General features: G+C 45.6%; 1 protein-coding gene across 4 annotated transcripts in view; it reads left to right on the top strand.

Moving 5' to 3' along the window:
* WDR17 (WD repeat domain 17) overlaps window positions 1-21,407 on the top strand; it is a 56,107-nt gene extending 34,700 nt beyond the window's left edge. For 2 of the 4 annotated variants that reach the window (XM_054565829.1, XM_054565828.1), the window contains 13 exons: window positions 421-576; window positions 2,914-2,978; window positions 5,728-5,860; window positions 6,329-6,420; window positions 7,470-7,569; window positions 8,371-8,510; window positions 11,105-11,216; window positions 13,954-14,095; window positions 14,384-14,486; window positions 15,425-15,526; window positions 18,566-18,664; window positions 18,990-19,173; window positions 21,288-21,407. In XM_054565829.1, the coding sequence (XP_054421804.1) occupies window positions 421-576; window positions 2,914-2,978; window positions 5,728-5,860; window positions 6,329-6,420; window positions 7,470-7,569; window positions 8,371-8,510; window positions 11,105-11,216; window positions 13,954-14,095; window positions 14,384-14,486; window positions 15,425-15,526; window positions 18,566-18,664; window positions 18,990-19,173; window positions 21,288-21,407 (1,548 nt within the window). Of the gene's footprint in view, window positions 1-420; window positions 577-2,913; window positions 2,979-5,727; window positions 5,861-6,328; window positions 6,421-7,469; window positions 7,570-8,370; window positions 8,511-9,221; window positions 9,243-11,053; window positions 11,217-13,953; window positions 14,096-14,383; window positions 14,487-15,424; window positions 15,527-18,565; window positions 18,665-18,989; window positions 19,174-21,287 lie in introns of all 4 variants that reach the window. The other 2 variants (XM_054565827.1, XM_054565826.1) reach the window with 2 other exon arrangements.
* Window positions 21,408-22,451: the final 1,044 nt, after the last annotated feature.

Here is a 22,451-nt window from a genome sequence, read left to right as displayed (position 1 = left end):
TATTGACCGTTTAGGAGCCAGAGTAAGCCAGTAATTCTAACTTTGATGAGAGGCCTTTCTGTACCTTTGTCACCAGTGACCCGTCTTTTTCAGTCACTACCTTTCGGCCTGTGGTCCGCTGCATGACCCCCACCCCCGTGAGTGTGCAGGACAGGACGGCGCTCCTTAGCACACCCACGCACACACCCACGCCCCGGGCTCGTCCGCTCTCTATGCCCCGCCCACACCGAAATTCTGTGTTTACGCACGGGTCACGTTTCATAGAGGGAAAGTATTGATTTTTTAAAATACTGCATTTCCAGTGCTGCATGCTTTTAAAATACGTATCCATGTTATCCGCACAGTGCCTTCCTGGTCATGTGTTGTCACCAGCTCCTGTAAAACAAAATTTAGAAAAGCTTTATTTTCTTTTATCACCAGTCTGAAGCCCAAGAACTGACAACGGTCAAGATGTCCAAATTTGGTGGCGGTATTGGTGCTCCTACTAAAGAAGAAAGACTGAAGGAAGCCGCTGAAATACACTTGAGATTAGGACAGATTCAGAGATACTGTGAACTGATGGTCGAACTTGGGGAGGTAAGGTGCTATTAAAGTAAAACGAATGAGTTCAATGAAGTATCCTAAGTATCAGTTAAACACGAAATAGTAAGCGTGTCTTCCTTCAGGTCGAGCAGCTCTGCCCGTCTGATGTCAGGCGTGTGCCTTGGGGCGGTAGTTGTCCGTGTGGGTCCTGCTCGGGAGCCTGTTCCATCTGCCTCCCCCCGCCCCAGGCTTACAGAATCGGAAACCTCGGGGGGGAGCCCGCTAATCCGTGCTTCTGTAGCCCTCCAGGGTATTCTCACGCGTGTTAGAGTCTGAGAATCACTGCCCTAGGCCGGACTCGTGGGTCCCTGAGAAGCATCTATGTTGGCTGCCTTGCTCCCAGCGCACTCCCCTTGCTAATATTGTTGGTCCAGATTAACCCCACACTGGCCAGCAGGGTTTCCACTGAGGCTGATCTGAGGACATGTCCTGATTTGTACAGAAGACTGAATAAGACAGTTTTCAAAACATGTTAGGATGAGGCCGTCCCATCACCATTCAGCAGGGCGCCCGCATTTGGAACGTGCGTGGTGACTGCCTCAGCACAGGCGGGAGGGCTTCTGCGTGTCGGTCCGCGTGCTGGCTACTTGGGTGTAGTTGGTTTGTGAAAACTGATTGAGCTTTCCATTTTTCTGCGTGTGTACTTAGTTCACTGATGTTCTCCCACCTGTCCAAAAAAATGCAACGATTAGAATGGCATGGGTTCATTTCATACTTGATCATTTTTGAAAAGCTCTAAGTGACTTAATTTCTTTATGACAAAGCAGGATATTAAGGATACTTATAAATAATATAAACTAAACAGTGAAGCTACAACAAAGTATATCAAAATGAAAATTAATGCACCTTTTTATTGCTCTATACTCTAGAGACAATGACTGCTTGAACTAAAATAATAAAATGTGTCATTTAAAAATGTTATTGAAAGGCCTTGCACATTAAAAAGTATTTAATCTAAGAGCAGTGTAAAAGTTTTACTTATGAAGAAGTAAAGATATAATTTAACAGTTACTTTTTTTTAACTGGGCACTACTAGAAAGAATAATATCTATCAAAAGTCAATGAGAAAATAAAGTTTGGTAGAGCTGTAGACTTTATCTTTCTGAGTTCTATATTTCCATATATATAATTTTAAACTATATTTAATGCAAATTTAATTAAAGATCCTTTAATCGAGTATGTGCTTATGGAACTTAATAATTATCTGTTGTGTGGTTTCATTGATGGGCTCAGTGATGCAAAGTCTGTGTTTAAAGTCCTTTAGAAATATGGGTGTCCTTATAATTGATCATTATCACTTACTTATAAATTCTTTCTATTTCTGTAAGATTAATACTATGAGATCAGAAAAATAACTAATCTTTAAATTATGAGACGTTTTTATTGCAAGAGCATAGTGTGGTTAACTTAGTCTACATTTTAACTTTTTTCCTATTTCTCTTTATTATAGATAAATCTCCCCTAAAAACATATTTTAAGTTCCCTTTTTTAGGTAACATCATTATAAATAATATAATATTTGAAATAACCTGTTTAAACTTGAACCTGTTATTTTCAGGCTAATTACTAATCTTATATCCTTAATTGCAGTAGAACCCCGTTTTGGAAAGCCTTCATTAAAACAAAGTTTTGATCTATGTAGTGCTATTTCAGAAAATTTTTTCCTTACTTCCCTTCTAGACATGAATTCAGTGAAATCCACATTTTCAAATAACAGTCACAATCAGCCTTGATCGAGCCAAGAGGTTCTTTATTAGCAGCCTAATTTTTAAAACATAAAGACAGGCATTATCAATTGTAAAGGAAGACTTTACAATAAGTATAACATAAAAATAAGTAGGGAAAGAATAAAAATAGATGCTATATAAAATACAATAAAATAAATAAAAATCTGACTATGCATTTTGTTGAAATAAAAATGAAAATAAAAATAAAATAAAAATCTGACTAGGCATTATGCTGAACCTAGGATACGACACAGAGCAGACTACTCTGAGTTGCGCTGGAAGATGAGTTAATACAGTTTTCAAACTCCATAGTTTAGTTCCTGTCCCTCCCACCCTCCCCTTCTCTCCCCTCCCCCTAGCTCTCCTCTCTCTGTCTAGGTTTGGGATTTTCCCTGCTAGATAATAGAACTTACCTGTCTTATTTTATTTTAAAATATGGTGGTATTTATACCCTGTGGAATGAGAGAGAGAGAGAATACAAAAATAACCCTGGAAATGCACATACTCTGTAAACACTCTAAAATCTTGTATTGCAGGAAGTCTGTTGCGGGCCAGGCAGGGTGAACAGGACGCTCTAATCCTGCTCTTCTTTCTTCTGTTCCAGTGGGACAAAGCCTTGTCTGTCGCCCCAGGGGTGTCCGTGAAATACTGGAAGAAGCTAATGCAGAGGTAAGGCAGAGGGTCTGGGTCTATGAGATGTGTTCAACTATGGCAAAATAGAGACAATACGTACATACGATGGCAGCGTCTGAGATTTTCCCCTTTATGTTGGCGTAACTAATAACTGAATTTGGTGTCCGCTGACACGATAAGTGAATCGGTTCCAAGTCACCTTGGTGCTCCTGTGTGTGACCCGACATCCGACAAACACGGCGCAGGGCCGCTTCCCCCGTCCGAGAGGAAATGACACGACAGGGCCATGAACGCGCTCCCTGGCCACTGTGCCGACCCCGGAGGGTCAGCGGTGAGGCTTTCTGAAGGTCACCAAACGCCTGTGGAATGCTTGCTCTGCAGCCTCGGCAGCTCTCCCAGCAGGCGTCATCCCTGCCGCTTCCTCTCCGCGGGCACTCGGGGCCTCGGCGGCGACAGAGGACGGGGAAGAGCTTCGACGCTGAGCAGGCTAGACTAGATGTCCTCGTTCCAGGTGTAATAAATGAGGTGTTTTTTGTAGGATGTATTCACTCCCTAGGGTGCCATGACCAAGCACCACCGACTGGGTGGCTTCGTTCTGGGGCTGGAAGTTTGGTAGGAAGTTGGCGGCGGCGGGTGCCTACTGAAGAGAACCCGGCCCATGCCTCCTCCCAGCGGCTGGGGGTGGCCGGCCACCGCCAGCTTTCATTGGCTTGTACACACGTCACTCCACCCTCTGCCTTCTCTTCACATGGCATTGTCCCTGGGTCTCTGCGTCCAGGTTTCCCTTTTTCTGTAAGGACATCACTCATACCAGGTTTAAGGTCTGCCCTGCTCCAGCGTAGTCCTGTCTTAACGAATCACATTGGCAAAGACCCCCGTTCCAAATAAGGTAACGTTCACAGATACCATGGGTTAGAATTTCAACCTTTCTTTTTGCGGGGGACAGATTTTAACCCATGACACAAGACTATTCTCTATTCCATTCACTCAAGAAATACGTGTTTAAGGCTTACCATGTGCTGATCCCTGTGCTAAGCCTATAGGGTACTATTCGATGAGTGTTTATGTCTGGCATGCAACGTGAAAGAATTTTGATTTTTATTTCATGATATATGATTTATTGAAAACTCAACTGCCACTCACAAGTACAAATAAAAATCAACCCGGGGCCGCAGGGTGAGCGCCTTTGCGGCGGGAGAGCAGAGCACCTGCTGTGCGCGGCTGTGAGCGCAACAGAAGGCCGGCCCGCCCGCGCCCTGGGCTCCCTGCGCTGAGCTCCAGGCTCGCAGAGGCGGGGTTTGCAGGGCCTCTGCACAGCCTTCGACGTCAGGGCTCCCACTGGGCCCTTAATAGGTCGAGTCAGCAGAAGGCATTCATTTCAGAAACAGTTCTGTCTCAACCTCAGCAAAAGCTCTATTGACCTGCGGAAACTAACATCTGGTCTCCTCCATTCCACAGTCCGCACGGGGGCCAGAAGATGGTCCCCCCACAGCTCCAAAGTTACGTCCTGTAGAGCCAGCCTGGACAGGGACCAGCAGTCCTTCAGTCCTGGTTTCCAATGCCAAGGGAGAGAATAACAAGGAAATCAGGGTCGCAGGGTAAAATTACAGCTGCTAGGAAGACCCCCAGGGACCCTGCACACTGGAGCTGGTAGACAGCAAACTGAGAAAAACAGCATAAAATGCGTCACTGTGCCTAGCTGAAGACTGGCAATTGACATGTAATTTAATGCAAATATGGACGTAAATTAAATACACCAGGTCAGTGTTGAGCAACACGGAGGTTAACCGGGAAGGGTGGAAGGATCTAGGCTGGCCGTTGAGAAAGAACCTGGGACCTAGGTAGAGACAGACAGACAGTGACGGATACAGAGAGACAGAGGCGTGCGCCTTCGCAGTCTGCACCGGCTGCCTCCCCTCGTCACGTAGCTGGAACACTGTCTTCCTCTCAGTTACCTTGCCTGGGCCACTGACAGTATTCTCCATTTTATTATGAATATTTATGTTCTTGCATTATTCTTTTTCAATGTTTTTTAAGCCAGTTGTATTTAGAAGCTCTCTCTTCACCATTGTGTTCACCATAACATTTAAAGTTCTCTTTAATAAAGTAGAAACCCATGTATTTATCAATCCAACTGATCGCCCCTCATGCACATCCAGTTTACAATTTAATTTCAAAAAAATATGTTGCTCATACAAATAGATAAGCTACTTTAATTTTAAGATCGCCCCTCATGCACATCCAGTTTACAATTTAATTTCAAAAAAATATGTTGCTCATACAAATAGATAAGCTACTTTAATTTTAAGGCCTGAAGTATTCAGTATATTTAAAATATGAAAATTGGGCCCTGGCTGGTGTGGCTCAGTAGATTCAGTGCCGGCCTGTGAACCAAAAGGTTGCAGGTTCGATTCCCAGTCAGGGCGCATGCCTGGGTTGCTGACCAGGTCCCCAGTTGGGGACATGCGAGAGGCAGCCACACATTGATGTTTCTCTCCCTGTCTCCCTCCTTTCCCCTCTCTCTAAAAATGAATAAATAAAATCTTTAGAAAAAGGAAAGTTACATAGTGTTCTAAGGGAAAACAAGTACCTATAGTATTTATTAGTTCAGAAAACTTTCGCATTCCATATATGATTTGATCATGAAATCTGTCTTTTTAAAAAGTGATATGCAAAAGAGCTTTGTGAAACCTGCTTCAAATTTTAGATATTTCAGGAAATCTCAGTCCGTCTGAGAACTTGAAATTTGTACATTGTAAAACAAAAAATGTTCTTGTTTTATTAGGAGAGCCGATCAATTAATCCAGGAAGATAAGGATGATGTCGTTCCCTATTGCGTAGCCACTGGGGACGTGAAAAAGCTAGTCACTTTCTTCCTGTCCCGGGGTCAGCTGAAGGAAGCCCTGGTCGCTGCCCAGGTAACAGGTGCACGCCCACACAGGTGCGCGCGCGGGCGGGTGGGTGTGGAAGGCAGGAGCTCCTGTTGGCTGAGTCCCCTTGACGTGATGGACAAAGCCAGAGGTGGCTCGGCCCCTGCCCGCCTCCCGGCCTTCTGTCAACATGTTGAGTCTCGGCTCAGTCACGGGCTCTTGGCTCTGGTCACACTGAACCTGTTTTAGACCCTGAACTACACAGGCACGTCTGAACTCTGAGACTTTGAGTTCTCTCGAACGTTCTGCACGCTCGTACAGCTGTGTCTGTAACCAGGTACTCAAAGCTTCACATTGATACACTAGAGTTCATGTTTCTTTTTCAAATTCTAAGGATATCTTTAAATTGCAGTATAAATTTCAAACAAGATTCAGGTATATTCTGTCCAAACTACTGGCCTGAAATTGGCCAGTTACCAACAGCTAAAGGTAATTCAAGCTTTCATTACATTCCAGGCTGCTTGTGAGGGGAATATGCAGACCTTCCATGTTTCTACAGCGAAAGGGCCGTCCTGTTCCGACGATTTCTACAAGGAAGACTTTAACGAGTAAGCGACTCTTTGTTTGGGGTCACTGATGTTTACGGCGGCTTCCCCTTGAGGAGGCCGTGAGGGCCGCGTAGTCCATCTTTCGTTGTAGTCAGAGGGCTTGGCTGCCTCGCGGGCTCCCTGCATTTCTCGCCACGGTCGGTTCCACCGCAGCGTCCGGCGCCAGGTGGGTGGGGACGTGCCTGCCATGGAGACGCAGCCCAGACATGCCATCTCCTGTGGCTTCCAGGAGAGCAAAGCACATTTCAGTGTGGAGGTTGCAATCCAAGCACCTGAGCACTTACCACTGAGCAAACCTGTTGGGGGAGGACGGACCGTGTGCTGCTGATGGATGTTTGCCACCAAGTCCGTGTGGACAATATCTTAGTAACGCTGTTCCTGATCCCGCGAGCCCAGTATGAGGGTTGAGAATAATGTGTCGGCCTCCTTTAAAGAAGAAATCCAAATAGTTGTGGTTTTAAAGGAAATGGAAATTAGACTTCTTCAGCTTTTTGACCTTCTTCAAATCTAGTAATCTACCTTCTCCGTCTTCTCTCAGCTCCTATTTTACCCAGAAAACAGGGTATTTGAACTTTTAGGACACTTACCAAGTGAAAAAGGATCATAAGATGTTAAGCAAACAATGTGTTGGGACTCACGCATTCCTAATGGGTTCTTTGCTGCTACCCCTTGCCGTTCCTAAACGTGATGTTGGGAAGGTCTCACACGTATGTTCCCCACATTCCAGTCACCACCTGAACTTAGAAGAGCGCAGCCTGTAATTCTGCAGAGGTGAACCGCCCCCTACAGCTGAGTCATAAACGATTCAATTTAGGATGGTAAATTTTGAAAATTAGGCATTTCTTCTGACGGTTGGCGGGGGGTGCTTATCAGCTTATTGCGAATAACTCCCTTCCTGCGTTCTGCTCCAAATCAGGCTTTATGCCTAAATCAAAGATGCCCAATTAAATCTGACTCGAGCCCTTAACTGGCTTGTTACAAAAGGGCATCAGGTCCCTTTTACGGTGGGATCCCATGTGTACCTAGAGGTGTTCTCCTTCCCTTTCCAGCCTCCTGCACTCGGTGAGTGAAGAACTGGCAGAACGGTACCTGCAGGACGGGCGGGCAGTGCTGGCCGCGTGCTGCCACTTGGCGGCCGACGACATCGAGGTACCTCCTGCCCTGTGGGTGCATGCGCAAGGGACGCTCCCGGCAGGCAGGCGTCCTGGCGTCTGCAGGGAGCGCGGTGACGTCCCGCGTGACATCCAGGGTCACAAGCTTTCTGGGCCCATTAAGTGCACAGCACTACAGACTGTGAGATCTATTTTTAAATTTTAAAAAATTTTTATCACAAGATACATAGCTGTGACCACCTCACTTCAAGTATTTCTTTGTAGACAGGAAGCGGTAGCGCAGTCCAGGGAAAGATCACTGAACTTGGACTCAGAACTCCTGATGCTCAAAAGCACTTATTTTTAAGTATACTTTAGTATATTCTTCACAAGGTATATTTTTAGGGCGTTTTCCACTTGACCCACCAAGAAAATGAGTAAAGTATTAGTAAAGAGGCCGACTCCATTTTCCTGTATCCTTAGAGAGGCTGGCTTTGGGGGATAATTGGTACTCATTGTACGCTCTTGAAGACGCTGTCAAGAGTTTACATTGTTTTCCTGGCAGACTGAAGGACCTGCTCAGGATGTCGCAGAGACTGTTATTAATTAGAAAAAGATGAGCAAGGGTCCTAAATTCTTCAATCCTAACCTTATAAAATACTCCCTGCGGGTCCCTTTACCAGCGTTTCCATTGGAAAGTTGCTGTTGCGCTTGCGCCCTGTATAGCGCTGTGGCAGCGAGTGTTTTACAGGCGTGACGGACTGGAGGTAGTACAGCCTGCCCTGCTCCCCGAGCCTGGCGGGAATGGGGGCCCCGCCCGGGCTCTCTGACGCAGATGACGTGGTTTCCTCCGAGCCAGCTGGCCATGGCCTCCCTGATTCGCGGGAACGAGCTGGAGCTGGCGGTCTGCGTGGGCACGGCCCTCGGGGAGGCGGCGGCCCCCGCCACCCACTGCGCCCTGGAATTGCTGGCGAGGAAGTGCATGATGATTCCAATGTGGTGAGCATTTCTACACGCGGAGAATGGTACGGCGATGCGATGCATTGCTTAACACATTGCAGGCGGCATTTCATAGCGTGTGTGGGGAGCAGACAGGTCCCCATTGTTACTACAAGTTAAGATCGTGGGAGGCAGTGGCGACGCCAGAGCAGAGGAACTGGGCCAGGTGGCGTGGCTGGGAGCTGAACCTGCCGCGACCCACCCTGGAAGAGCCCAGCGCGGCCCCTCGTATTCCAAGCACACAGAGCACCGCGAGGCAGCATGTGGTGCATCTTCAGAGTATCAAGGGCAAAAAGCAGCACAGCAGGAATAGATGCTACATTTAAAAGAAGGCTAAAGATCTGTCAGCTGACTCTATGCCTTCGTTGCCTTTCCTGTAAAGCACACCCCTGTTCCCCTGCCGCTCCCTCCAGGAGCTCTTCCTTCACGTGTCTGCAGACACGGGCACGGAACCCAGGTCAGGGTCCGTCTCGGACGCGCTGGAGGCTGGGCCGGTTCATTCCCAGGGGCGGCTGTCATTCTCGTGGCTGTTGGAGCGCTCCGCAAATTAAAAACAAAGTAATTAAAATAACAGCGTAATGTCAAGACAGTGTTTATTATTTTATAAACCAAGAATCCTTCGCATTCTTCTACTGACTGGTCAAAGTTTCCTTCTTCTTGGTTCTCATTCTGTATTTGTAGTATTCATATTCAAAATTATTCTTTTTTTAGCTTTCCATCTGATGCATACAGGTATCATCTACTTTTATAAAAACTGCTTAATTAAAAATTTATATTTCATTTTATTAGAATACAAACTCTATATTAGGAAATTATCATGAACTATTTTCACTTTGTTTTATAGAATGCCAATTTATTTATGTAATTTAAAACATAAAAATCTGACTACAAAATAAGGAAAACAGGTTCTATAACCTAGGTACAAAAGCACTCTTGATTTTATACTTAAGTCTATAATAAATGAACTGTGGCTTTCTACAATATAAAATAATACCTAACTCAGCTAAGGAAATTAAAATGCCTGTTGCGGTGGTGAAATTTAAGAGCTTAGATCATTTGGTTGGTCCATATCATTACATATATATGCATTTTCCCCAATAGGTACACTAAATTTTCAATAAGTAGTGATTTCAGCTAAAGGGTGAATAAAATTAGATAACATTGCTGTAAATTTCACTATATCAGAATATAATTCGATAATAAAAAAATCAGATTTTTGTCTCTAGTTGGTAGAGCTTTGAGTAGAATTGTAGCACACCAAGTTTATATACTATAAAAGCAAGTAATTTCTGTATTCTCCTGGACATTATTGAAAATGGCTATTACATGTTAATATCAGAAAACATAAAGTCATTCATAATTTTAACAAAAACAGAGGGATTACTCTTACTTGGAAATTATAAAAACATTAAAATATTTACCTCTCCAGTGATTATACAGAATTTGACACAACAGATTATCTCCATTTTTGTTCTATACTCTATTCTTGATCCCTTAATGTTTAAAAAATCATTTATTCATAAATGACCAATATAGATTTCACTGAAGGCTTCACACAGAAACAAAGGAGGATTTTACTCTCATAATCCACAGCACACACTTAATAAATTCACATTTGAAATATTGCCTCTTCTAAAGCCATGCTGAGTGGGTATATATCAGTTACTTGAAAGTTGAATAACAGCATCTTGAATGTCAAAAACTAGTGTTTTTTCAGTCATGCATCATGCATGTAACCAAATACGCTTTGTCTAGTGATTTAAAAAAAAGAACTTTTATAAAAAATACTTTTAATATAAAGCTGTTGTCCATACAGTTTTTACATGCCTTATTTTTAAATCATGTATACCATTGATTGAGTCTTTTTAAAGATTTATTTATTCATTCATTCATTTATTTTTTAGAGAGAGGGGAAGGGAGGGAGAAAAAGGAAGAGAAGCATTGGTGTGAGAGAGAAACATCTACCTGTTACCCCTCGCACGCCCCCAGCCAGGGCCCCTCCGCAACCCAGGCAGGTGCCCCGACCAGGAATCGAACCAGCAACCCTTTGGTTCACAGGCGGGCACTCAACCCACAGAGCCACACCAGCCAGGGCTGATTGGATCTTTAAAATGTACATCAGAAACCTGCATTTGTATCTTTGATTTCCACCTAAAGTTTAACAAATAGATAAAATACTGAAAATTCTAGCCTTAAAATACCCAAGTATTCTAATGCACTAATACATTTGTCCATTGTTGACAAGCATTAACCTCATAAGTGTGCTTCATAATTTGCTCTAAAGCACAGGTCTAACACCACTCCATTTGGTCAGAGGATTATTCTATAATAACAAAATCCACTGTGAGTATATGAAGACTCGGTTTAGGGGTTTAAAAAATATTTGGGGACCTTCTAACCTGCTTTTCCCCCAGGCTCTTTGGTCCCTGATGTCCGTTGGGAGGGGTTCGTTTCACCACGAGGAGGGAAATCAGCGCCGCAGATGGAACTGGAACAGCTCGGAAGGCGCCCGAGAGGCTTCTTGGCCCCGACGCAGCCCTGAGCTGTGGTCAGAGGGGGTTCTCACGGAAGTTTCCCCTTTGTTCTGCGACCAGGAGTTTGGCGGCCGATCTTCTCCTGATGATTCCCGATAACGGACTCCAGTTAGTAAAGCTCTGCGCTTTCTACCCAGGGTGTGCGGAGGAGATCAACGATCTTCACGAGAAGGTAGCTGTTCCCGGGGGGCGGGGTCCCAGGGCGGTCACTTAACTCACCCCAGGTTCGGGGACTAGACACAAGCAGAGAAACAAACAGATGGTCTCTTCAGGGCCCTGTTATCAATACGACAAAAATGACAATAATAAGAAGTAACACTTACTGAACTTCTACATGATTGGGACTGGTCTAAATGTTCACATATATTTGTATTTTACTCAGTTCTCATGAAGCCCTGAAATCAGGGGATAGTGATTCTGTTTCATAAAGAAAGGAAACTCAGAGAAGGCAAGGAAGTTGCCTAAAGTAATGGTGGGGGAGAGCATCAGCTCCCGCCTGACCGGCTCGGGATCCCAAGCCCCTTCCACGCACCCACGTGATGTGTGAGGTGCACGCGTGCTGACTTTGATAGTAGGTGATTCAGCGTCTTTAAAAGAATCGATGAAGTGTGATGAAATTTGCGTGCACGTTCCCAAAGTGCTTTAAAAAGTCCTCCACTGCAGAATATAGGAATTTACCAACCGAGGCCGTATGTAAAACAACCAAAATGTTCGGCCACAGGGAGGGAGGGTGTTTCTATGAATTGCAGTACGTTTCTATGTTTCTGGTTTTATTGGCACCGGAAGATGGCTATAAAACAGGTAAAAAGCAGATTATGAAACTGTGCACATGCCATGGGCTTTTCATTTTGAAAATAATGGCACAGCATGTTTAAGAAGATAGGTACAGTTTTTTAAGAAAAAGATAAGATATAAATAATACATTTCCTGATTTTTAACTCTAGAAATGGCCGTTTTTACTCATATGAGCCTTGACTTTCCCCCCAGCGTGTGAGTGGCCCTATTCATTCAATAATGGCTGCTTGCTGAGCACGATGTTCACATAGCTAGACCTCAGGCGTGTGTGTGCGTGAGTGTGTGTGCGTGTGTGCGCGAGTGTGAGTGGTACCAGGGAAAACACTTGTGAAAGGATGAATGTTCAGCGTTACCAATGGGTTGTAAGATAAGGGATTGTAACTTCTTTATACGCTTTGTCCGCCATGAGTCATTTTTTAAATGAGCTGTGCTTTGCTTCAATAAGCACGACAAGTAAAAAAAAAAAATATCATTCTGTTGAAATTAGAAGACATGGAGAAGGACTGGGGACGTCGTTTCTCAATTACACTGGACCGTGTCGCCTTGTCGCGTGTACTAACTAGCGGCCCTCGGAGGCAGCGGGCGCGGCTGTCCGCGTCGAGGCTCGGAGAAGCTAGATGCTCAGCCAATCACACAGCCGCTAGTGATGGGCCGGGGGGCTTCCCGTCTCAGTCTGCAAGGGCACAGTTACCCTCACTGGTCAGAATGCACCGGTAACACTTTAGAAAGACTAGTCAGTGCGTGTAGAGGTGTTAGCAACTCTGGACAGTTTCCCAAGTAATACCAACATGTATGCGTGCAAATACTATGTTAACTTATATAACCTTTAGGATTTTCAGACAGGACGAGAACTACAGGGATGATTCCCTTCCTCTCCTTCTATTCTTTTTGAATGTGAAATTTTAATGGGAACCTTTTTTTAATTTCCTCATCTCTTTGAGCCTCCATTAAAGTGAAGAAACTTTTAGTTTCATCTAGCCAGACCCAGTACCAAGCACATTACTGTGCTGCTCAATAAATAACTGGTATTTAGTGAGTAGAGATGGGAAAACAAGATGAAACATCATATGCAATAGAGGCCCTTTCATGCCATTGTCGTAATTATTTTGAGAGAAACTGAGTGATCTCAAATGTTCACTTTTCCTAATTTTTGAACAACAAAATATGAAACTATTGAATAAGTTTTTTAATAAATAAGTAAATTGAACAATAACTTAAGGGGAGGTGTAAGGAAAGTGAGGAGAAGAGGGCGGTGTGTGTCACAGGGGAAGGGGCGGTGACCCCGCTGTGGGCGGGCCACGCCTCCTGCGGTCCCAACACAAAGCACCGTCCGCCGAAGCACCCCCTCCCCCGCCCCCGGTGGTGGCCACAGACTGCTGAGCGGGACACAGCTTTCAGCTGCAGGCGTGGCTCGGGAACACGCTGACGAGCTCGAACACTGTGACTTCACAAGTCACGAACGTCATCAGAATATGATACACATAGTGGAATAGACTCAGCTTTTACAGGATATAAAAATGGAGAAAACGGGGGTATTGCTTTTTCATGTTGCAGTAATGAAATTTCATAGGCTCCAAATCAACACTGTCATATTTCAGAATGTCAAAGCCCAGAACTTTCGGAGCTGGTACGTTTTTCGCCTTTCTATTTGAAATGAAGTTGCTTTGTCTCAAAGGCACAGCGAAATGAATGAATTGTGTAGAGGTCATGAGAGAGTGAACCTTTTATGCTTTCTACATTCAGTGTAGTCTTTGATTTGGTCAGCGTACTTGTTCTAAAATAACTAATCTCGGCCTTTTTTTTCCTCTAAATTACATTTACAGAAAGTAATTCCAATATCATAACCGAGACAGGTTACTTTCTGCCTCTTTAATTAGGTATTTGAATGATCCAAAACCATAAACTCACTGGGTAATACCTATTTATTATTATTACACCTTCAAGATATTTTCATAAATGTATTCTCCTAATACAAATTATTTTATTCACATCTATTTTGAGCAGCTCTAACAAGAAAAACGTATCCAGGTGTATGGGATGCACTTAGTGCTTATACTGTTGCTTTTACCCCTTTACGTTTTGCTAACATTATCACCAAACCAAACATTCTCCAGTGCAAGCTTCCCACAGTCGAAGAATGCACGCGCTTGGCTGAGGCCGCCTGGGCAGACGGCAGTGTGCTCGAAGCTGTGAAGTACTACTTGTTGAGTCAAGAGCCCGAAAAAGCCCTTCCTATCGGCATTGACTTCGTCAAGGGTGAGTGCTTAGTTGTGAGCGTAATTTCAAGTCTCATGGATTTGACATTTTCATCCATAGCGCTAACAAGCTTTGACATTAAGCCCTCGCCACCCTAACTGTAAAAAGGAGGCAGACTGCTGACAGCGCGGGATGGGACCTGAGAGAAGGTCACCAGTTCAATGCCCATCATCTCGAAAGCAGGGGTGGGTCGGTTTGGCAGGAAGAGAATTAATCAATTAGGTTGAAAAGTGGATGAACAAGCCTTAATACTGTTACTTAGAGACCCATTTGGTTCTGTTTTGCCAGGATACATCAAGAGTTCCAACTGGACTTTGGATGTCGTTTATCCCATTCTTGACCTATTGAGTTATATTCGTACTGAAAAATTACTCTTGCATACATGTACTGAGTGAGTACTTTTTTCCAGAATTCATAACTGAGCCTACGTAATGTTTGAAAATGGCTGTATGGTTTTGGGTGTTTAGACCAAGAAATAAGATTATCTTGGACAGGGAGATGTGTGTGTAGAAAAAAATACGTTTTTATTTGTTAAAATCTTAAGAAAAAAAAAACAGAGGTCACTTTGAAACAGAAGTCATAAACCTTAGTGGCCCCATTTACTAATACCTGGTGTTCGTGTGTTTATCGGTGGGTAGTACCCACACGCACGCACCTGGTTCAAATGGGGCTCATTTAGAGCTTTTTCCTGGTTCTGGATGTCGAGTCTCGAGAAACTGGTAGCCATGTCCATTAACTATCCAGCACGTGCAAAGCGTACGAGGCTGGGGGCAGAGTGAAAGTTCTAGAAAGTGAAAGATGGATACCGTCCAGAGGAGCGAGTGTCATTGAAGGATCTTGTTTTCCTTGTCGCTGACGTCCTCAGACACTGAGTCCGCCCTGTCGCGGAGGCTCTGGGCTCTTGCGGCTCTAAGGCCCGTGGGGAGCGGACGATGCCGCGGCCTGACCACGGGGGTGGGGCTCCCCGGCAGGAAGCGGGGCACCCGTGCCTAGGGTCGGCAGCGCGCTGGGGACCCCTCAGCCTGACCGCATGAGTTCCTGAGGGCACAAGGGCGTGGACAGCCAGCCAGGGGACAGAGAAAAACAGGAAAGCAGGAGTTCAGTAATTAAGATTTTTATTTTAAATTACTTGTTATAGAGCATGACGCCTGAATAAGTCACCTGATGAATAATAAAACATCTTCAAGTTCAGAAAATTTTCTAAACATATTTTGCCATAAATGCGACTTATTAAAATATAGAGACACAAGTACAATGGCTACATATGAAAGTAAGGTTCTGTAGCTCAAATGATGGACTTTTAAAAAAACTAAATACACTCTGTTTCAGAGCTCGAAATGAGCTGCTTGTGCTGTGCGGCTACGTCGGAGCGCTGCTAGCTGTCAGGAGACAGTACGGGAGCATCGTGCCAGCGCTTTATGAGTACACGAGGTAAAGCAGCTTCTCTCCTGTTAGACAGAGAAGCGCCTCTCTCTGAGACGGCGACTTTCCAGGAAGGCACCAGTGTGCACTGCATGCGTCCACTTACTCGCTGAGCACGTGCTGTGTGCCAGAGCCCGGTGAGCTGCGTGAATCAGGAGCCAATGGGGCTGTAAATAGCAGCGGTCCTAGTTCTAGCTGGAACACACAGGTTTAGGGGTCTCTTGTCGAGACACTGGAGGTCACACTTCAGGGCTGCTCAGCGGCTGGCCTGTTCCATCGGGACCTGGGGTCCTCCCTGCTTTTGCTTGGACCCTCTGGGCCTCCTCCTCCCGCTTGAGATCCCTATGGTGGCCAGGTAGCCTCCAGGCCCCCGCAGGCTGTGTTGGCGGCGCCCTGAGCTGTCAGGGAAGAGGTGCAAGTGCCAGGGGGCGAGCCCAGGGGACGAGACTGTGGGAGGCAGGGAGGAAAGTCCCTCGGGGTGGGGTGCCTGTGTCTCGCGGGCCAGCACTGTGGAGCCCTGCTTTGCAAGGAATATGAAAGTCCAGGTATTTCAGCCAGGGGAGAGAAGCAAAGTACAGGCGGTTGGGGAGCGGCGGCAAACTCAAAATTGTCCGTGTGGGTATAACTGCCTGCCCAGCCCCTGTCCTCTAACAGCCTGCTGACCTTCAGCCATGGCGCTCACAACGTGGTCTACTCAGGAATAAAATCCACCGTGCCTTCCCTAAAAGTCACGTCCAAGCCTCCTGGTTTGCCAGCTGGCAGGGTGGGTCCTCCCAAAAATGCTGAAAGTCTGTGGGTACGCGCTTCTCCTGAGGACCTGTCCTGGCGGCACCGGATTTAGAGAGAAGTGAGGCTTTCTGGTTCCTGATGCCTCCCCCGTCTGGGGCCGGTCTTGTGTGGGTGCAGGTGCAGGTGTGGGTGCAGGTGCGGGTCTGGGTGCAGGTGCAGGCACAGGTCGCCCCCTGCAGCCGACGGAGGAACAGCAGGAACTGGTACTATTCAGGCTCGAGCAGACGTGTGTGTCTGCGCTGGCAGCAGAACCACCGTTCAAAAACAGCTTTTAACTATAAAATATAGGACAATAGGGGGTACCCTGTGGAATTATTAGATTACGTAGTGTGATACGTTCAGTGGTAGGTGACTTCGGTAGTGATGAAAATAAGGAGAGAGAAAATGACCGCTCAAAATAACATGGAGGCTGGAAGGAGGGCCTTTGATTTGTGAGGGAGGAGGTTAGGACAGGCCGTGCCTAGTTAAGGGAGACAGGTCAGTGTAAGGAGAGCAGCTCAGCTCTGCTGGTTCGGAGACCTTCCCTGACTGCCCCGTCGGCTACGGCTCTGCTGTCTTGTGTGGGTTCCCCAGTCCACTCCCATCGGGTCCCCCAAAGCTTTGCTCTCTCCCCGTTGTCTCTCCTTGTCTTCCCCTCCTTCCTCTTCCCGGCTCCCCTCCCCCTCCCCCCTCCCCCCTGACCGTACTGTGTCCTCAGGAGCCTGACCGAGCCATGGCTTCGCCTGTCCCCATGGAGACAGCTCACTTTAGATTCAGGTACCGCCTCCTCTCTGAGCTCCCACGTGGGGACCGGGCAGCCCGCCAGGCCCCAGCCCTCAGCTCAGCGTGCTCAGCCTTACGGCCACCTTCCCTCGCACACCTGCTCTTTCCCCCATGGTCCCTCTTGCCTTTGAGGGTGTCATCATACCACTGTCATCCAGAATCAAACGACTGGGGGGCGGGGGGAGGTCAGGTGACGTGCTTTCCCTGCAGCACCTAGTGACAGCGCCCCCCGCAGCCCCTCATCCAGCCCCCCATCCTTCTCCCTGTCAGCCCACCCTGGGGACCACCTGGAGGGCCAGGCTGCCCGAGAGCTCTCCAAGACGCCCCACTATCCCCAGAGAACATTCCAGGTCCTTACTGTTACGTCACAGGCCCACAAAACTTGGGCTCCCCCTTGCCACCCGTGCCTTCCGCGCCCCGCCACGGCCGGGACCTGCATCACTGTGACCCCGGGCTGCGCCGCTGCCATCCACCCACCCAGGTTCCCCTCCTCTCTCTCTAACAACGCTTTGTGCCTAGTAAGTGCGTCTTCAAAAACGACAGGGCAGATCAAGTGCTGTCCCGTGCGAAACTGGAGGCAGGGAGGCCGCATTTTTAATTCATTCATTTGGGCGCTAGCCACGTTGTTAACGATTTGGGGTTCAAAAAACCCAATAAGCCACCAATTTGAGATAACATTACCGAAATGTTAGATGTGTGTATGTGCGGGGGGGGGGGGTATTTATACCTGTTGTTTTCCTCACCAATTCTTATTATGTCCCAGCAAAATAATGACAGCTGGCAGGAGTGACCATAAAATGTACATTACCGAGAGGCTCACTTTTGCCCTTACTTCCTCTCTAAGGTCTTAGGTTCTTTTTCTTTTTATCTCTGAAACAGCTTTACTTTTGTATCTCCATTAATTAGTTCCTTGGGAAGCATAAAAAGTTTGTAACTTACTAGAGAAGCTAAGGCTAGAATTCTTTATCTAAAGCCCCGTCTGTTATAATAATAATTCCGTCTGTTTCCTCTACACAGACGTGGCGGCCACGGCTGTCGCTGTTTCTCACACACCGGTCTCTGAAACACCGCAGTCAGCGTTCCCATCCCCTCCCGCTGGCGGACGCTGCTCCCTGCCCGCCCTCCCCCTGGCTTTCTTGCTCCTAATGCGCATCGTAGCCCGGACACGCACTGCCCCGCATCGGAGCCATTGTGGCTGGCCTGCAGCGGTGCTTGGTCTGTGTGGCCGCTCTCCACACGTTCGTGCGGCTCATGTGCTCGTCCCTCGCTCACTCAGACTTGTCCACCAGCAGCTGTTGGACATCTGTGGCTTGCCAGGACCTCAAGACTAAATACACGAGGGAGCACATGAACGCGCGCACACACGCGTCCGGCTCTACACATCTACCTCTGAACAATAGTTGTCGAGTCAAAAACTGCAGTTATTTAAAGTTCCTTGGCGTTTTTGGTACCTTAGACTTAGATGTCAGATATTACTCTCTTTCTCCCATGTTTCAGCCAGCTGTTAAAACGCCGGGACGTGGCCGTGCCTTTAACGATCGAACGCCTTTCTGAGGAGCTGGACGCGTGGAGAGCATGCACGCAGCCCGTCAACCAGTGAGTGGCTGAGATGCAAAACCTGGGGTCCGGAAGGGGGTACTGAATATCACAGACATGCCCATTCAAAATGTAGATCGTCCTTATTCCCTTAGCAAAATAATGAACCTTGGTTTGTTTAGCAGATATTCAGTAACAATTTACAATGCTTCCTTTATTAAGTTTTTTTTTGTTTGTTTGTTTTGTGTTATAAATTGAGTCTAAAGTTGATTTGGCATCATCTATACAGGGGACCCAAACAGTCATCGGGGGCTGTTTCTATTCTAACCTTTAATCATGCCATGATTCTACACAAATGAAAACGCAATGTCTGTTGAAAACGTAGGTCATCGGAAGCCTCTCCGTATACACCCCCTTCTGAGTCACAGAGAGCGGTTTACGCAACTTTACGGAAGAGGCTGAAAGAGGAGCCGCTCAGAGGACTGACCGGGCCCGGTCACGTGACGGGCTCCCACCTGCCTAGCCACTCCGACAGTCACGTCTCCTGCCTTACGGGGTTAAAAATCCAGGTACAGCCCAATGGCGCGCAGGCATCATGCATTCCCATCATTTTATTTGGTTAGTTTTTGAAATGCGATTTTCAAGCAAGTTTAATCTGACTACAAGCAGGGACATATAAAGGGGCCGGAGGCCCAGCAGGAAGCTGTCCCCTAATGCTTCTTCCATAGCCGGCGCAAACATTCTCTCTCCTTAAAATAAACTCGGGGGTCATTGGGCTACTAGCATAAAAGCAAGTCATGTAACAGACATACATAGTAACAACTGATAGGTGTACTTAGTAACCAGTGTTCTAAAATACATATAGGCCATTTCCTCGGGGAAATTAAATAAAGGACCCAAGCGACAGTTAGAAATTATCATAACAGACTAAATGTGATTGCATCGTCTCCGTTAGTAGTTTATAAGCAGTCATGAGGAACAGCTCATCCCCCAAGGGTGGCCCCTAATGCCCGGTCACAGTGAAGACGGGGAGCGGTTCCCGAGCCAGCCAGCCGTCCCGGGAGGCCGATCCCTCCAGGAGAGGCAGGCCCTCGTCACCTCAGCGCCAGGGCCAGCGGTCGGTGTGCCCGTGAAGCAAAGCGGGAGTGTCCCTGAGCTGCTCGCTGGGGCTGCAGACGGGACGGGAGGGACTCCGCCTCCCAGTCACGGTCACGCTTAGTAAGTCGATTCTGACCCTTCTCTTGCCAAGTGGCTAACTGCAGTTCTAACGCTCACACGCCAGGCCGACGGAGATTTCCACTCAGTCAATAAATGGCTTGCGACAATTGCAAACCCTAACTACCGTAAACTTGACACTGCAAACTAAGTCTTCGGAACACGCCAGTCTATTCCAAAAAACAGGCAGGACACGCCATTGTATATGTGTTTATTATCCCAAAGCAGTAAACTCCGTAACTTCCAATTAGGAGAAAATGCACAATGCAGTTTTTTCAATATATCTTCAGGGCCTCTCACTGCACTCTGGGTGCTGAGTCTGGTACCTGATACCTTCACGTTCCTCTCTCCTCTTCTGTTTCCTTTTCTGCTTCTGAGAGAGCCAACTGGCCGAACACATGTGCTGTCTAACGTTCTCTGCTCCCAACCCACGTTAGGGAGGGCCGACTAATTACTTCACGTGCAGGAAGGCGCACATGACTCATCTCGAAGGAGAGCTCCTTCCCAGGAAGCTCAGTCTCAGCAGAAAGCTAATGTGCTCTGGGTGCAACCGTGAAGTGGGAAGTATCTGTGAACAGGAAGCTGCTACTGCGTGTGATGGATGTTAACGATGTCTGGAAATAATTTGTTAAACTGTATCATTTGAAATCATAATCAAAAACCGAGTAACTTTAGAACATAAATAAGAAAATAAATTTTTTGTGTCTTTTAAATCATGCTTTTCTAAAAGCTGAGAAATATAGATTGAAAGAAGTTTGGTTTTTCTTTTTTTGCATTTAGTTCTTTAGAACAGCCCTTGACGTACAAAATAACTGATATAACTAAATTATAAATATGCTGCAAATCACATGAGTGGTGTGATTTTAAATTATACAGACACACACACAGCAATATATTTTTCATCTTCTGGAGAGCAAGTTCAAAATTTCTGGCTTAAATGATTTTCCCAACTGTATGATTAAAATAGTAGCGTATGTTTCAGGCTATTACTAGGCATATATGTCTTTATAAAATGTTAACTTTTTAGCAATAAACTAACGATACATATCATTATCATTGTTAGTACTGCTGTATGTAAAGAATTCAAATTATAAAGTTAAACTCTATTTTAAAAGACAGCATCAGGTTATATATAACATTAAGATCTTTTAAAATGTTTCTGTATTGGTGGCAGTGCAAACATCTAATTTTTCTCATTTTTTAAATGTTTATATTTTTTATTGACCTTATTGGGGTGACATTAGTTAATCGAATTAGGTTTCACATGCACAATTCTATAATACATCATCCGTACATTGTATTGTGTGTGTTCACCACCCAAAGTCACATCTCATATTTTTAAATTTCCTATCAGCGTGGCCTGAATATCACCAGTGGGTTTTTTATGAGCATGGTCGTTTCTGTACGTTTAAAAACCTGTTGCAAATGTATCACCTCACCACCTCTTCCCTTGCCTCTCCCTGTGCAGGGCCCTGTGTGTTTCCTTGAAGACGGGAAGTCCACCGTCTCGCTGAACGATGCTTTGATGTGGGCAAAAGTGAACCCTTTCTCACCTTTAGGGACTGGAGTTCGACTCAACCCATTCTGATAGGAGGTTTTTCTCCAGGCTTAACTGTTGTTTGTTGTTTTGGTGTTTGGTTTTTTTTTTTGAAGACTTTTATTGATTAGTACACCTTTGTTGCCTAAGAGCCAAAGGTTGGGGGGAGGAGGAAGGGGGAGAACAATTGATTTTATTCATTAACTTCAAAAAATAAAATATTTATATACTTTTGAGAAAAAAGATACGTGTCTCCTTTATACAATAGTACAGCCCTATTTGGGAGGAAGATAATATTTAAATTATAAAGGACTGAATCATGGAAAAGAGCGTGTAAAACTTCCACAAAGCATGGAAAGCATGGTTACCCAGAGGTTTATTGTTGAGATGTTGAAACATGTAGACGAGTACAACGCCGAAAACAGCGTCTCACCTACGCATAGCAAGGACCCAGTGACACCTGAACGACGGGCTATCTCAAAAGGCCGCGACGGGAGGCACACACGGCTGACCGCCTTGCTCACAGCCGCCTCGCGTGTCCTCCGTGTGGTGCACAGCAAACCGCGGTGTTAGCCCATATGTAATAGAAGCTTTCGGGTGTGGGTTTAAAGTGTATCAGTGAATAGATACACAGTCAAAATACTTCTGAGTTTTATTCTTTTAAAGAAAACATGACCAAGGTTTGTATCTGAAATTCAAATGTCCAATTATAAAGGGATCATATAAATATGAAAAACATTAGGGGGTAAAAACAAAATGCAGTTGTATCTGTGTGAGAATTTACATTTGATGATAATTGACTGGTTTAAAAGATACTGGGTGTGTATAGACATTGATTTTGACATGATCTCTAATTAATTTATATTAACTCTAAAAATTTATTTGATGAAAGTTGGAAGTAAATTTTTGTAAGTAAATAGGATGTTAGTTGAAATTTTGGATATATCATGTAAATTCAGGTTTTTAAAATACTTATTAAAAGTACAGTTATTTTTTTAAAAGCCTGAAGCATGGCTATAAGTATTTCAATTGTTCTAGAATTCTGACTTTGAAATTTATTCCATTAATGCATACTAGGAAGAATAGTAGTTCGGT

Source organism: Pteronotus mesoamericanus, unplaced genomic scaffold (assembly GCF_021234165.1).
Source record: "Pteronotus mesoamericanus isolate MK-2021 breed Mesoamerican mustached bat unplaced genomic scaffold, CSHL_Meso_final contig_169, whole genome shotgun sequence".
Lineage (NCBI taxonomy): Eukaryota > Metazoa > Chordata > Mammalia > Chiroptera > Mormoopidae > Pteronotus > Pteronotus mesoamericanus.
The sequence above is the reverse complement of the archived record's forward strand: the minus strand, read 5'-3'. Positions and strand labels throughout refer to the sequence as shown.